Below are 16,242 nucleotides of genomic sequence, written 5' to 3'. Positions count from 1 at the left end.
CTACTCCACCTGAGCTATGATAGATGTAATACAGTACTGTACTGCTACTCCACCTGAGCTATGAGAGATGTAATACAGTAATGCTACTCCACCTGAGCTATGATAGATGTAATACAGTACTGCTACTCCACCTGAGCTATGATAGATGTAATACAGTACGGTTCTGCTACTCCACCTGAGCTATGATAGATGTAATACAGTACTGCTACTCCACCTGAGCTATGATAGATGTAATACAGTACTGCTACTCCACCTGAGCTATGAGAGATGTAATACAGTACTGCTACTCCACCTGCGCTATGATAGATGTAATACAGTACTGCTACTCCACCTGAGCTATGATAGATGTAATACAGTACTGCTACTCCACCTGAGCTATGATAGATGTAATACAGTACTGCTACTCCACCTGAGCTATGATAGATGTAATACAGTACTGCTACTCCACCTGAGCTATGATAGATGTAATATAGTACTGCTACTCCACCTGAGCTATGATAGATGTAATACAGTACTGCTACTCCACCTGAGCTATGATAGATGTAATACAGTACTGCTACTCCACCTGAGCTATGAGAGATGTAATACAGTACTGCTACTCCACCTGAGCTATGATAGATGTAATACAGTACTGCTACTCCACCTGAGCTATGATAGATGTAATACAGTACTGCTACTCCACCTGAGCTATGATAGATGTAATACAGTATGGTACTGCTACTCCACCTGAGCTATGATAGATGTAATACAGTACTGCTACTCCACCTGAGCTATGAGAGATGTAATACAGTACTGCTACTCCACCTGAGCTATGATAGATGTAATACAGTACGGTAGTACTACTCCACCTGAGCTATGATAGATGTAATACAGTACTGCTACTCCACCTGAGCTATTATAGATGTAATACAGTACTGCTACTCCACCTGAGCTATGATAGATGTAATACAGTACTGCTACTCCACCTGAGCTATGATAGATGTAATACAGTACGGTACTGCTACTCCACCTGAGCTATGATAGATGTAATACAGTACGGTACTACTACTCCACCTGAGCTATGATAGATGTAATACAGTACTGCTACTCCACCTGAGCTATGAGAGATGTAATACAGTACTGCTACTCCACCTGAGCTATGAGAGATGTAATACAGTACTGCTACTCCACCTGAGCTATGATAGATGTAATACAGTACTGCTACTCCACCTGAGCTATGAGAGATGTAATACAGCAATGCTACTCCACCTGAGCTATGATAGATGTAATACAGTACTGCTACTCCACCTGAGCTATGATAGATGTAATACAGTACGGTTCTGCTACTCCACCTGAGCTATGATAGATGTAATACAGTACTGCTACTCCACCTGAGCTATGATAGATGTAATACAGTACTGCTACTCCACCTGAGCTATGAGAGATGTAATACAGTACTGCTACTCCACCTGCGCTATGATAGATGTAATACAGTACTGCTACTCCACCTGAGCTATGATAGATGTAATACAGTACTGCTACTCCACCTGAGCTATGATAGATGTAATACAGTACTGCTACTCCACCTGAGCTATGATAGATGTAATACAGTACTGCTACTCCACCTGAGCTATGATAGATGTAATACAGTACTGCTACTCCACCTGAGCTATGATAGATGTAATACAGTACTGCTACTCCACCTGAGCTATGATAGATGTAATACAGTACTGCTACTCCACCTGAGCTATGATAGATGTAATACAGTACAGTACTGCTACTCCACCTGAGCTATGATAGATGTAATACAGTACTGCTACTCCACCTGAGCTATGATAGATGTAATACAGTACTGCTACTCCACCTGAGCTATGATAGATGTAATACAGTACTGCTACTCCACCTGAGCTATGATAGATGTAATACAGTATGGTACTGCTACTCCACCTGAGCTATGATAGATGTAATACAGTACTGCTACTCCACCTGAGCTATGAGAGATGTAATACAGTACTGCTACTCCACCTGAGCTATGATAGATGTAATACAGTACGGTAGTACTACTCCACCTGAGCTATGATAGATGTAATACAGTACTGCTACTCCACCTGAGCGATGATAGATGTAATACAGTACTGCTACTCCACCTGAGCTATGATAGATGTAATACAGTACTGCTACTCCACCTGAGCTATGATAGATGTAATACAGTACGGTACTGCTACTCCACCTGAGCTATGATAGATGTAATACAGTACGGTACTACTACTCCACCTGAGCTATGATAGATGTAATACAGTACTGCTACTCCACCTGAGCTATGATAGATGTAATACAGTACAGTACTGCTACTCCACCTGAGCTATGATAGATGTAATACAGTACGGTACTACTACTCCACCTGTGAGAGAGTATTGGGAATGTGTCAGAGTTGGATGTGAGTTAGAGCTCATCTTATGAGAGTATACTGCCAGTCACTGTGAAGGCTACACAAGGTTGTTGCTTTATTCTGTACACACTGCGCTGATTGTGAGGGGAATAAGAGAGTGTTGGGAATGCAAGGTGTATATGTTGGTATGTACTTGTTTTTACTGTTGTCAGTTTGTTTGTTTGTAGCCCTGTGCTGTTGAGAGGGAGATGTGTGTAACGTGTGTGTATAACGTGTGTGTGTTTTCTGTGTTTCAGCTAGCCCAGGATGAGGGCAGCCCGGTGCGAGGGTTCGGGGTGGTGGAGTATGAGAGTGCAGAGCAGGCGGAGGCCATACTGATAGAGATGGACAGAACACTGGTGGGAGGACAGGAGATCCGTCTCTCTCTCTGCACCCCCGGAACCTCAGGCAGGAGCACATTGGCAGCGCTCATCGCTGCTCAGGGTGTGGTAAGTAACTTGTCTAGAAGGACAAATCGCATACACGCACGGACACACACACATACATACACACACATGCACAAGCATGGCCACTTGTGCACACACAATACTGTATGTTTAATGCAAATCTGGATAAACAATAGTGCTGAGTGATTAACCAAAAGTTATTTAAACAACTCATTGACCAATGTTGGTTCAATTATTTTAATTCCATTTTGTTCGTTTTTTTTTCTGCGATCTCAATGCGCACATTGTGCAGTTTCTGTAGAGATGTCAGATCAAGCCTGAACTGTGCAATGTAGTAGAGTGTTGTAGTTTCCAACAGGACAATATTCTACATAGTTTAGTGCAGAAAACGTGGTAATTAACTACAATGACCATAATCCATTGCACGACTACTTGTCCGGTTTGTGTTTCTTGTACACCTGCTACATGAAAGAGAGAGAAGAATACACAATCGAGGGATAGAGAGCAGTTGCTTCGCGAAGTATCTCTACCTGAAAATACATGATCTAAGTGATGGTTGGTATTCAGCAGTCATCAACATTCTCTATAGAGATGAGATATGAAATAAAGTCATCAAATGTAATATACACAACAATATTTCATTAAAGTAATGTGAATAAATGATGGTTATTAAGTAGTCATGAGGAGTCACTACCATCATGGACATTTATTAATAGTTTTATTCTGTGTTACAGCATTCAACCCACATAATGGATAGTGCATTTAATGTTTAGATGATCAAACCTGAAACCAAACCGACCTCAAAAAACACTAATCACTCAGCGTTAATAAACTGACAGATTTACAAAGTCCAATGATATACAAATGAATGCATATAAAAATCATCACTCACTATGCTTGCTTATACAGTATTCATACATGTACTGTATATACACCTTCCTAATATTGAGTTGTACCCCTTTAGCCCTTAGAATGTCTTCAATTGTTTGTAGCATGGACTCCGCAATGTGTTGAAAGAGTTCCACAGGGACTCCACAATGTGTTGAAAGCGTTCCACAGGGACTCCACAATGTGTTGAAAGAGTTCCACAGGGACTCCACAATGTGTTGAAAGAGTTCCACAGGGACTCCGCAATGTGTTGAAAGAGTTCCACAGGGACTCCACAATGTGTTGAAAGCATTCCACAGGGACTCCACAATGTGTTGAAAGCGTTCCACAGGGACTCCACAATGTGTTGAAAGCGTTCCACAGGGACTCCACAATGTGTTGAAAGCATTCCACAGGGACTCCACAATGTGTTGAAAGCGTTCCACAGGGACTCCGCAATGTGTTGAAAGCGTTCCACAGGGACTCCACAATGTGTTGAAAGCGTTCCACAGGGACTCCACAATGTGTTGAAAGAGTTCCACAGGGACTCCACAATGTGTTGAAAGCGTTCCACAGGGACTCCACAATGTGTTGAAAGCATTCCACAGGGACTCCACAATGTGTTGAAAGCATTCCACAGGGACTCCACAATGTGTTGAAAGCATTCCACAGGGACTCCACAATGTGTTGAAAGCATTCCACAGGGACTCCACAATGTGTTGAAAGCATTCCACAGGGACTCCACAATGTGTTGAAAGCATTCCACAGGGACTCCACAATGTGTTGAAAGCGTTCCACAGGGACTCCACAATGTGTTGAAAGCGTTCCACAGGGACTCCACAATGTGTTGAAAGCATTCCACAGGGACTCCACAATGTGTTGACAGAGTTCCACAGGGACTCCACAATGTGTTGAAAGCATTCCACAGGGACTCCACAATGTGTTGACAGAGTTCCACAGGGACTCCACAATGTGTTGAAAGCGTTCCACATGGACTCCACAATGTGCTGAAAGCGTTCCACAGGGACTCCACAATGTGTTGAAAGCATTCCACAGGGACTCCACAATGTGTTGAAAGCGTTCCACAGGGACTCCACAATGTGTTGAAAGCATTCCACAGGGACTCTACAAGGTGTTGAAAGCGTTCCACAGGGACTCCACAATGTGTTGAAAGCATTCCACAGGGACTCTACAAGGTGTTGAAAGCGTTCCACAGGGACTCCACAATGTGTTGAAAGCGTTCCACAGGGACTCCACAATGTGTTGAAAGCATTCCACAGGGACTCCACAATGTGTTGAAAGCATTCCACAGGGACTCCACAATGTGTTGAAAGCATTCCACAGGGACTCCACAATGTGTTGAAAGCGTTCCACAGGGACTCCACAATGTGTTGAAAGCATTCCACAGGGACTCTACAAGGTGTTGAAAGCGTTCCACAGGGACTCCACAATGTGTTGAAAGCATTCCACAGGGACTCTACAAGGTGTTGAAAGCGTTCCACAGGGACTCCACAATGTGTTGAAAGCGTTCCACAGGGACTCCACAATGTGTTGAAAGCATTCCACAGGGACTCCACAATGTGTTGAAAGCATTCCACAGGGACTCCACAATGTGTTGAAAGCATTCCACAGGGACTCCACAATGTGTTGAAAGCATTCCACAGGGACTCCACAATGTGTTGAAAGCGTTCCACAGGGACTCCACAATGTGTTGAAAGCGTTCCACAGGGACTCCACAATGTGTTGAAAGCGTTCCACAGGGACTCCACAATGTGTTGAAAGCATTCCACAGGGACTCCACAATGTGTTGAAAGAGTTCCACAGGGACTCCACAATGTGTTGAAAGCGTTCCACAAGGACTCCACAATGTGTTGAAAGCATTCCACAGGGACTCCACAATGTGTTGAAAGCGTTCCACAGGGACTCCACAATGTGTTGAAAGCATTCCACAGGGACTCCACAATGTGTTGAAAGAGTTCCACAGGGACTCCACAATGTGTTGAAAGCGTTCCACAGGGACTCCACAATGTGTTGAAAGCATTCCACAGGGACTCCACAATGTGTTGAAAGCGTTCCACAGGGACTCCACAATGTGTTGAAAGCATTCCACAGGGACTCCACAATGTGTTGAAAGTGTTCCACAGGGACTCTAGAAGGTGTCAAAAGCGTTCCACAGGGATGCTGGCCCATGTTGACTCCAATGCTTCCCACAGTTGTGCCAAGTTGGCTGGATTTCCTTTGGGTGATGGACCATTCTTGATACACACGGGAAACTGTTGAGCTTGAAAACACAGCAGCATTGCAGTGCTTGACACACTCAAACCTGTGCGCCAGGCACCTACTACCATACCTTCAAAGGCACTTAAATCTTTTGTCTTGCCCATTCACCCTCTGAATGGCACACATACACAATCCATGTCTCAGTTGCCTCAAGGCTTAAAAATCCTTCTTTAACCTGTCTCCTACCCTTCATCTACACTGATTGAAGTGGATTTAACAAGTGACATCATAGCTTTCACCTGGATTCACCTGGTCAGTCTATGTCATGGAAAGAGCAGGTGTTCCTAATGTTTTGTACAATCAGTGTATTATTAAAGCAATAAGGCCCAAGGGGTGTGGAATATGGCCAATATACCACGGCTAAGGGCTGTTCTTTGCACGACGCAACACGGAGTACCTGTATACAGCCCTTAGTCGTGGTAAATAGGGCCTATACCACAAACCCCTGAGGTGACTTACTGTTGTTATAAACGGGTTACAAATGTAATTAGAACAGTAAAAATAAATGTTTTGTCATACCCATGGTACACAGCCTCATACATCACGGCTTTCAGCCAATCAGCATTCAGGACTTGAACCACCCAGTTTATAAAGGGAAATAATGCACGCTCTAGAATGCCCTTCAAACCAATCAGAAACGAGTATTCAACAATGCCATGGTATTCTGAAAATGTAAACATAAATCTGTATACTGTATACATGCATACATATCACCTCCCGTTCCTTCTTTCTCTTGTACTGTGGTGCTGTCTGGCAGAAACAATAACAGTGGAAGTTATTTTAAGAGTTGTCCTAATGTATCCCTGCCTCACAATGAGCCCACTCCTCTGTTCTTTTCTGACAGAAATCAACCCTGCTGTGCTCACTGCCCCTGACACACACATGCCTACACACATACAAAAACTGACATGCACACAAACAGACACACACACTACTGGAATGTACTTAAACACATGCACAGTCAAAGTCATCCACACACACACATACAACCATTGAAGTCTACACGCACACTTAAATACGTGCACACACAGTACTTTGAGCAACTCACCTCTACCCCACTCACTCTTTAATTTCTACCTTTTGAGACGAAAAGATAGTAGGAGGAACTGTCAATCTGTCAACACCTCAGCATCAACATGGTCATACCAGGTGACTGTGGACAGTATAATGTATAGTACTCTGGTACATCCCAGGTATATTATCAGAGGACCCCTGTGTCTCAGAGATAGTACTGTGGTAGATCCCAGGTATATTATCAGACGACCCCTGTGTCTCAGAGATGGTACTCTGGTACATCCCAGGTATATTATCAGACGACCCCTGTGTCTCAGAGATAGTACTGTGGTAGATCACAGGTATATTATCAGAGGACCCCTGTGTCTGAGAGATAGTACTGTGGTACATCACAGGTATATTATCAGACGACCCCTGTGTCTCAGAGATAGTACTGTGGTACATCACAGGTATATTTGCAGACGACCCCTGTGTCTCAGATAGTACTGTGGTACATCACAGGTATATTATCAGACGACCCCTGTGTCTCAGAGATTCAGACAGAAACAAAAGCAGCATAAGAACCCTGGAAGGAGAGGAGAGGACGAGGAGGAGAGCCACTGTGCTCAGCAGAGGACTACTCCTGTCATTTCTTCAGTTTGTACTCTGGTACATCCCAGGTATATTGTCAGACGACCCCTGTGTCTCAGAGATAGTCTTAATAGTGCACTTAGAGACGGAATACTTTAAATACTCAGACAGTGAATAGGTTGAGTAGTTCTTAGAAAAGCAAGTATTTCCTAGAAAGTGAAGAGCACATAGAGATCCTATTTAATTCTGTAGAGGAGCATGCACCAGGCTCTTTCTGTTGAGTACATTACAAAATGAGATTCAGACAGAAACAAAAGCAACATAAGAACCCTGGAAGGAGAGGAGAGGACGAGGAGGAGAGCCACTGTGCTCAGCAGAGGACTACTCCTGTCATTTCTTCAGTTTGTGAAACTGAGTGTGAACACAGTCGCAGATGGACCTCCCCCCTCCTATTTTCTTCTCTCCACCCTCCCTCCCTCTCTCGCCTTCCCTTTCTCCCTGGTGTGATGATGTGGGAGCCTGGTTTTCACGTGCTTGAGGGAACCAACCAGCAACCAACCAAACAGACTGATGCATACTGACATTTTCTCAAGGAGAGGGAGAGAATAAGACAGACAGAATGATATATATATATATATATATATATATATATATATATATATATATATATATATATATATATATATATATAGAGAGAGAGAGAGAGAGAGAGAGAGAGAGAGAGAGAGAGAGAGAGAGAGAGAGAGAGAGAGAGAGAGAGAGAGAGAGAGAGAGAGAGAGAGAGAGAGAGAGAGAGAGAGAGAGAGAGAGAGAGAGAGAGAGAGAGAGAGAGAGAGAGAGAGAGAGAGAGAGAGAGAGAGAGAGAGAGAGAGAGAGAGAGAGAGAGAGAGAGAGAGAGAGAATTATATATATATAGAGAAAGAGAGAGGAAGAGAGTGAGAAATATATATATATATATATATATATAGAGAGAGATAGATAGAAAAATATATATAGGGAGAGAGGATGACAGAGAGGGGGGAGATTCCAGAATATTATGTCATGGGAAATGATAAAAACATTTGGTGAATATATTGAAGCAACTTCTCAAGACATCAGTCAGGAAGTTAAAGCTTGGTCACAAATGGATCTTCCAAATGGACAATGACCTCAAGCATACTTCCAAAGTTGTGACAAAATGGCTTAACTTCTTGGTGACAAGGGGGCAATATTGAGTAGCTTGGATGATTAAGGTGCCCAGAGTAAACTGCCTGCTACTCTGTCCCAGATGCTAATATATGCATATTATTAGTAGTATTGGATAGAAAACACTCTGAAGTTTCTAAAACTGTTTGAATGATGTCTGTGAGTATAACAGAACTCATATGGCAGGCGAAAACCTGAGACAAATCCAACCAGGAAGTGGGAAATCTGAGGTTTGTAGTTTCATTTAAGTGATTGCCGATCCAATATTCTGTGTCTATGGGGTCAGATTGCACTTCCCAAGGCATCCAGCAGATGTCAACAGTCTTTAGAAAGTTGTTTGAGGCTTCTATTGTGGAAGGGTGTCGAATAAGAGCTGCTTCAACAAGTGGACTACTGCACGGTCACGCGGGTGCTCCGTTCCTTCTTTTTCCTCTGTATCCGGTTGGAATATTATTGAAGATTAATTATAAAAAGACCCTAAGGATTGATTGTAAACATCGTTTGACATGTTTCTACAAACTGTAATGGAACTCTTGACTTTTCGTCTGGATTTTGCGCTCGCGCATTGTGCCTTTGGAATAGTGAACTAAACGCGCGAACAAAGCGGAGGACATAAATATGGACGTAATCGAACAATACGACCATTTCTTGTGGAAGTGCGAGTCCTGGGAGTACATTCCGACGAAGATTAGCAAAGGTAAGTAAAGATTCATAATGCTATTTATGACTTTTGTTGACTCCACAATTTGGCGGGTAACTGTATGGCTTGCTTTTGTGGCTGAACGCTGTTCTCAGATGATTGAATATTGTGCTTATGCCGTAAAGCTTTTTTGAAATCTGACACAGCGGTTGCATTAAGAACAAGTTTATCTTTAATTCTATGTAAAACATGTATCTTTCATCAAAGTTTATGATGAGTATTTCTGTTATTTGATGTGGCTCTCTGCAATTTCTCTGGATGTTTTGGAGGCATTTCTGAACATGGCGCCAATGTAAACTGAGGTTTTTGGATATAAACATGAACTTGATCGAACAAAACATACATGTATTGTGTAACATTGAGTACTGGGAGTGTCATCTGATGAAGATCGTCAAAGGTTAGTGATTCATTTTATCTATATTTCTGCTTTTTGTGACACCTCTCTTTGGCTGGAAAATGGCTGAATGCTTTCTGTGACTAGTTGCTGACCTAACATAATGATACGTTCTGCTTTTGCCAAAAAGCCTTTTTGAAATCGGACACTGTGGTTGGATTAACGAGAAGTGTATCCTTAAAATGGTGTAAAATACTTGTACGGTTTAGGAATTTTAATTATGAGATTTCTGTTGTTTTGAATTTGGCGCCCTGCAATTTCACTGGCTGTTGGCGAGGTGGGACGCTAGCGTCCCGAACGATCCCAGAGAGGTTAAAGACAACAAAAGAAAGGTATTGGAGTGGCCATCACAAAGCTCTGGCCTCAATCTGATAGACATTTTGTGGGCAGAACTGAAAAAGTGTGTGCGAGCAAGGAGGCCTATGAACCTGACTCAGTTACACCCACTCTGTCAGGATGAATGGGCCAAAATTCACCCAAGTTAAATTCACCCAAATTTACCCAACTTATTGTGGGAAGCTTGTGGAAGGCTACCAGAAACGTTTGACACAAGTTAAACAATTTAAAGTCAATGCTACCAAATAGTAGTTGAGTGTATGTAAACTTCTGACCCACTGGGAATGTGATGAAATAAATAAATGTCACATCTGCCCCCCCTACGCCCTCTGGTGTTAATCCGGTGTCGTCCTAACCTGCAGTTCTCCCCCTGTATACTCTCTCTCTCTTGGTGTGATTGTGTGGTTGGAGATACCTTTCTTGTACAATGTTCACTAGTGTTTGAGCAACAGCCCTACTCTTATGCTAATGATCGCGCAAAAATGTATTTTTTGATTGGCTGCCTTCTGGGAGCAGCGCTCTCCTGGGCCACTGCAGTTTGGGAGAGACAGTCATCTATCTGCTTCTCCAACAGTGGATTCACAGATGAGATGAGGAAGGTCTTCGACCACCCGGTCTGTGGAAGGAATGACTTCTGTCCCTTCGTCAAGGTTCTCAGAGTGTGGCTGAGATGGCATGTGAGTTCCGCACCCTCGCCGCAGAGAGCGGCTGGAATGACGAGGCCCTTCAGGGAGCATTCCGGAACGCACTCACTGAGGCCCTCAAGGACGAGTTGGTATCCAGAGAAGAGCCTGATGGACTAGACAAACTCATTTCTCTCATAATTCGCATTGACAACCATCTCCGTGAGCGTCGGTGGGAGAGGGGAGGTAGGGTTGTGTCGTGTCTTTACTATCATTAAATGAAGACTTTTAGTTTTTATCAAAGATTCACTGTAATTAGTATTACACAAATTAAACTGATTAATCTGCAATTACTGTAATTAACTAGGAAGTCGGGGCACCAAGGAAAATATTCAGATTACAAAGTTATAATTTCCTAATATAACTTTTCAGATATTTTATATCTGATCAATTAGTCTTCGAATTAATCAATTATTTACTTTACCTCACGTTAGTCTCATTCCAAACGTCGTAAATTGTTGGTTATCTGCACGAACCCAGTCTTCACTATGAGTCATCCATACCTCAATTGGCTTAATTCATTTATTTACTAACTAAGTATTTCACAGAAATGCATAAACAAACAAACAAAGTAAAAATGGTTACAAGAAATGATAGGAGAATGTGCCCTAGTGGGCTAAACCGGCATGGCGGCTTGTTAGACAAAAGGGGAAGTGGGGGTTCACTGAGAAGTCACTACAGATTTGATAATTATAACAATTGAAATGCTAATCCTTTGCACATGAACGCTCACCCATTCGGGAACAATTGCAATCAATATTTATATTTATGCTCAGTGTGTCATCTTGATCGCTGTTGAAAAGTTAGTTTCTGTTGGAGAGTTTCCATTCTCTCTCTCTCTCTCTCTCTCTCTCTCTCTCTCTCTCTCTCTCTCTCTCGGGTAGTTCAGAGCGACATTCATTCATGTTGTTGTAGAATGGATGTTTCTGTGGTTGTCGTTCTTCGCGTTCAATGATACCGAATTCCTAGCTGCAGATTAGTAATTAATATCAAAGACTTGATCTTATTCAGTCGGTATCGATAGTCTGAGAGTTTAACCACCTGGTATGGTTAAAACATTCAGCAATGGTCTGCAACCTTTGTCTTCTCGTAATGGAGAAAAACATGGTCTAGTGAGAACTTCTCAAAGTTGGGGTTTTATTTGGAATTGCAGAAAAGGGGCTGTCTCAGGATGCCTGACCCTAACTGGGCTCATGGGCGGTCCTCTGATTTAGTTAAACTCAAAAGGGAATTGGAGTTTCCTTCATTAAACAGTCCAAAATCACATTACCCAATTTTACAAACAGTATCATCCTCACTCATTCATCTTATACAACAATTAGATGTAAACCTCATATCTGAGGCTATTATATAAACAGCGTTATGGTAATGTGGCCGCACCGTCTCCCATGAGTTTTACCAAGTTGTAACAAACGGACCAGTTCGTAGCTGGATTCTTCACCGATTTTTTATTCAACAACATTATTCATAAATGTTGTTCGGACCTCAAGTTCTGTGAGGTGGAAGAAATTCCTTTGTTCTCTATGAAACTTCACTCTATCTCTATACTGTGTCCATGAGACAATCTCTTCCAGGAATTTACGATGTCTCTGACCACAGCAGCCTAGTTGTAGGAGGCAGGGAGAGGGGGATGGGGCTTGCTGTACCCAAAGAGGGCAATGTCATGACAGTTGCATGTCCCATAACGTCTGCTTCTGTGCCTTGCTCAATTTCTCCGACTGCATCACATCACCAGGCAGGTTCCAATCCTGAACCCATGCAGCTCGGCGGGACTCGTCTATGTCCAGAGGAGAGGCAGCGGCGTATTAGTACTAAGAGCTGTCTATATTGTGGCCAGGTTGGTCACCTGGTCTCCACTTGTACCCTGTGTCCAGCAAAAGAGTGGGTTCGGCAGTAGTAGGGGATATACTGTTGAGCCAAATCGCCTGCCCATCGTCTCCCAGAACCCTACTCAAGGCCAACCTTGTGTGGCAGAGTGAGGCTTTTCCTCTGTCTGCTCTCATCGATTCAGGCGTCAACGAGAGTTTTCTGGACCGAGTGGTTGTTAAGCAGTTGGGCCTGGACACTGTTTTGCTTGATTCACCTCTGGAAGCCAACGTTCTCAATGGAAAACTACTCTTCTGTGTTTTGGAGAGAACTGTTCCTGTTATCCTGCGTCTCTCTGGTAATCACCAGGGAAATATCAGTTTCCATATCATCGACTGTTCTCACTCACCTCTGGTTCTGGGCCATCCATGGTTAAAGCTACACAACCCACATATTGACTCGTCTACCGGAAGGGTTACTTGGAGTACATTTTGCCATTGTAATTGTCTACATTCTGCCCTTCCTCCTGCCTTGTCGTCACCCCAGTCCATTCCAGAAGCCCCAGACCTGTCTTCTGTTCCTCCAGAATATCATGGTCTAGCTCCTGTATTCAGTAAGCACCACACCCCATCTCTGCCGCCTCATCGGCCTTACGACTGTGCTATCGAGCTTCAGCCTGGAGCTCCTCTCCCTAGTAGCAGGTTGTATAACATCTCTCACCCCAAGCAAGAAGCCATGGAGGAATACATCCAGGACTCCCTGACTGTCGGACATGGTCAGGCCTTCTTTCTTTCTGGTGGGAGCTGGATTTTTCTTTGTCAAGAAGAAGGACGGGTCACCGAGGCCATACATAGACTTCCGTGGGTTGAATAGTATTACTGTCATGAATAAGTAGCCCTTGCCACTGATCAGTTCTGCTTTTTCGCCCCCTCCATGGTGCCACAGTATTTACTGGACCTCCGGAATGCCTACCACCTTTTCCGCATCAGAGAGGGAGGCGAGTGGAAAAGGGCATTCAACACACCACTTGGACATTGAGTACCTCGTTATGCCTTTTGGCCTCACTAACGCCCCGGCTGTTTTTCAGGGCCTGGTGAATGATGTCCTGAGGGATGTCATTGGGCGTTTTGTTTTTGTCTATGTGGATGACATTAGTTTTTTCCCGAAGGACATTGAGTCTCACAAGCATCACATCCACCAAGTTCTCCAAAGGCTATTAGAGAATAAGCTATTTGTCAAGGCTGAGAAATGTGAGTTTCATGTTTCTGTTACGCACGCCTCTATGAAGAGGGAACGCAACACCCTGCTACAACTAAACTCTCCGTGAAGCGAAAAAGGTATGGACTGTAGGTGCAAGTAAGAATGACAACAGGCAGAATGTGGTACCGTTTACAAGGACTTTATTCCTTTACACGGTAATATGGGGAAAAGGGGCTGGACGGAACCAAAGCAAAGAAAATACATCTCAAAGCCCCCCCCCCTCTCCTATCTTACCTGCCTACCCACTACTTACCTAATTTAGCACCACCTGGTGCCCTAACCAAAATACAAGGGGTGGTCCGCCCAGGTCTTACCTAGTGTGCCTAGACAGCGATTATGCTACGGGTATATGTATGACCGCGGGCCTCTTGCCTAAACACTCCCTAGGTGCCTTCCCCTTTCCCCCTGGGAACAAATGAAACAGAATATTAAACAATTTTAAACAAACTAAGAAACAAAAGGATGTCAAATAAGCTCTATCTGAGCAACAAACTCACAGAACATACCACTTTCCAGCAAAATCAACCTCTATCACAATCAATCTCAGCAATCCCTACCTCCAGCAAAATCTCTACCTCCAAAAAAATCTCCCTCCTGAACAGAACACTGGCTTTTATATAGCTTCAGAAGGAATGGGTAATTGGAGACAGCTGTGTCTTGACGAGGGGGCGGGGTCAGCTCTCCAATTAGCCCTGGAGTCGACCAATCAGCTGCTTGAGGGATTTCAGGAAGCCATTTCCTGAAATAAACACATGCAAATACACAAACTACAACACATAATCTGGGGAACGTAACAGTTTCCTCTGTGTCCTTCTTGGGTTACATTATTGCTCAAGGACAGCTACGAATGGACCCAGCCAAGATAATGTCAGTCATAGAGTTCCCTGTGCCCACGAATCTGAAGCAGTTACAGCATTTTCTGGGGTTTGCCAATTTTTATAAACGATTCATCCGTGACTACAGTCGTTTGGCAGCTCCTCTCACCTCAACCTCCAATACATTCCACTGGTCCCCTGAGGCAGAGGCAGCGTTCTGGGAACTCAAGCACCGCTCCACTTCTGCTCTTATCCTTACCCAGCCAGACCCAGAACTCCAGTTCAACCTGGAGGTGTATGCTTCCGACACTGGGGTAGGTGCTGTTCTGTCTCAACGTTCTCCCGTGGATCAGAAGCTCCATCCTTGTGCCTTCTTGTCCCGCAAGCTCTCACCTGCAGAGAGACATTTTGAAGTAGGCAACCGGGAGCTCTTGCCTGTTAAGCTGGCTCTTGAGGAGTGGCGTCACTGGTTAGAGGGTTCAGTACTTCCCTTCATTGTGTGGACGGATCATAAAAATCTAGCCTACATCCAGTCCGCCAAATGTCTCAACTCTCGACAGGCCAGGTGGGCATTGTTTTTTGGAAGATTCACACTCACTTATCGCCCCGGATCTAAGAATACCAAGCCTGATGCTCTCTCTCGTCGGTTCACCGCAGACAACAAAAGTTCAGAGCCTGCATCATTGCTGCTGTTTCCTGGAAGATTGAATCTCGTGTTCGTCAGGCTCAGGTGAACCAGCCTGATCCTAGAAACGTGCCCAGCTACCCAAGGGTGGAATACGCCCACAACACCCTCATCAACGCCTCATTAGGTATGTCTCCCTTTGAGTGTGCTCTGGGTTGCCAACTTCCCTTGTTCCCTGCCTAAGAGGTTGAAGTAGCGGTGTCCTCAGTCCAGGAACACATGCGCCGTTGTCATCGCACCTGGAGAAGAGCCCGGGCTGCCCTTCTTCGTGCCTCCGCCAGGACCCAATCCAAGGCTAACCGTCATCGTGCTCCAGCTCCAGTTTACACTCCATGGCTTTCTTCGAAGGACTTGCCTCTGAAAGTGGTTTTGAAAAACTAGCTCCCCGATTCATTGGCCCCTTCGAGATTGATCATGTCATAAACCCCTCTGCTGTTCATCTAAACCTCCCTGACTCTCTCAAAATTCAACCCACCTTCCATGTATCATTGATCAAACCAGTCTGCTCCAGTTCCTTGTCCCCTCCTGAAGCTCCCCCTCGTCTCATCGACGACCATCCTGCCTATACGGTCGGGCGGCTTTTGGAAGTGCGCCATTGGGGCCATGGTTGGCAGTATCTGGTGGACTGGGAAGGATACGGGCCTCAGGAGTGTAGCTGGGTGCCCCGTCATCACATTCTGGATCCCTCCCTCTTACATTATTTTTACACCTCTCACCCAGACAAGCTGGATCATGCGCCAGGTGGCGTCCATAGTCACATCTGCTCCCACTACGCCCTCTGGTGTTCATTCAGTGTCATCCTGACCTGCAGTTCTCTTCTCTCTCTCTCTCTC

General features: G+C 44.3%; 1 protein-coding gene across 2 annotated transcripts in view; it reads left to right on the top strand.

Moving 5' to 3' along the window:
- Positions 1-16,242, top strand: part of raver2 (ribonucleoprotein, PTB-binding 2) — a 158,496-nt gene that overhangs the window by 64,789 nt on the left and 77,465 nt on the right. For both annotated transcript variants that reach the window (XM_042322369.1, XM_042322368.1), the window contains exon 4: positions 2,665-2,856. In XM_042322369.1, the coding sequence (XP_042178303.1) occupies positions 2,665-2,856 (192 nt within the window). The remainder of the gene's footprint in view (positions 1-2,664; positions 2,857-16,242) is intronic.

Source organism: Oncorhynchus tshawytscha, linkage group LG05, assembly GCF_018296145.1.
Source record: "Oncorhynchus tshawytscha isolate Ot180627B linkage group LG05, Otsh_v2.0, whole genome shotgun sequence".
Lineage (NCBI taxonomy): Eukaryota > Metazoa > Chordata > Actinopteri > Salmoniformes > Salmonidae > Oncorhynchus > Oncorhynchus tshawytscha.
Note: the sequence above shows the minus strand (reverse complement) of the source record. Positions and strands in the feature narration are given on the sequence as shown.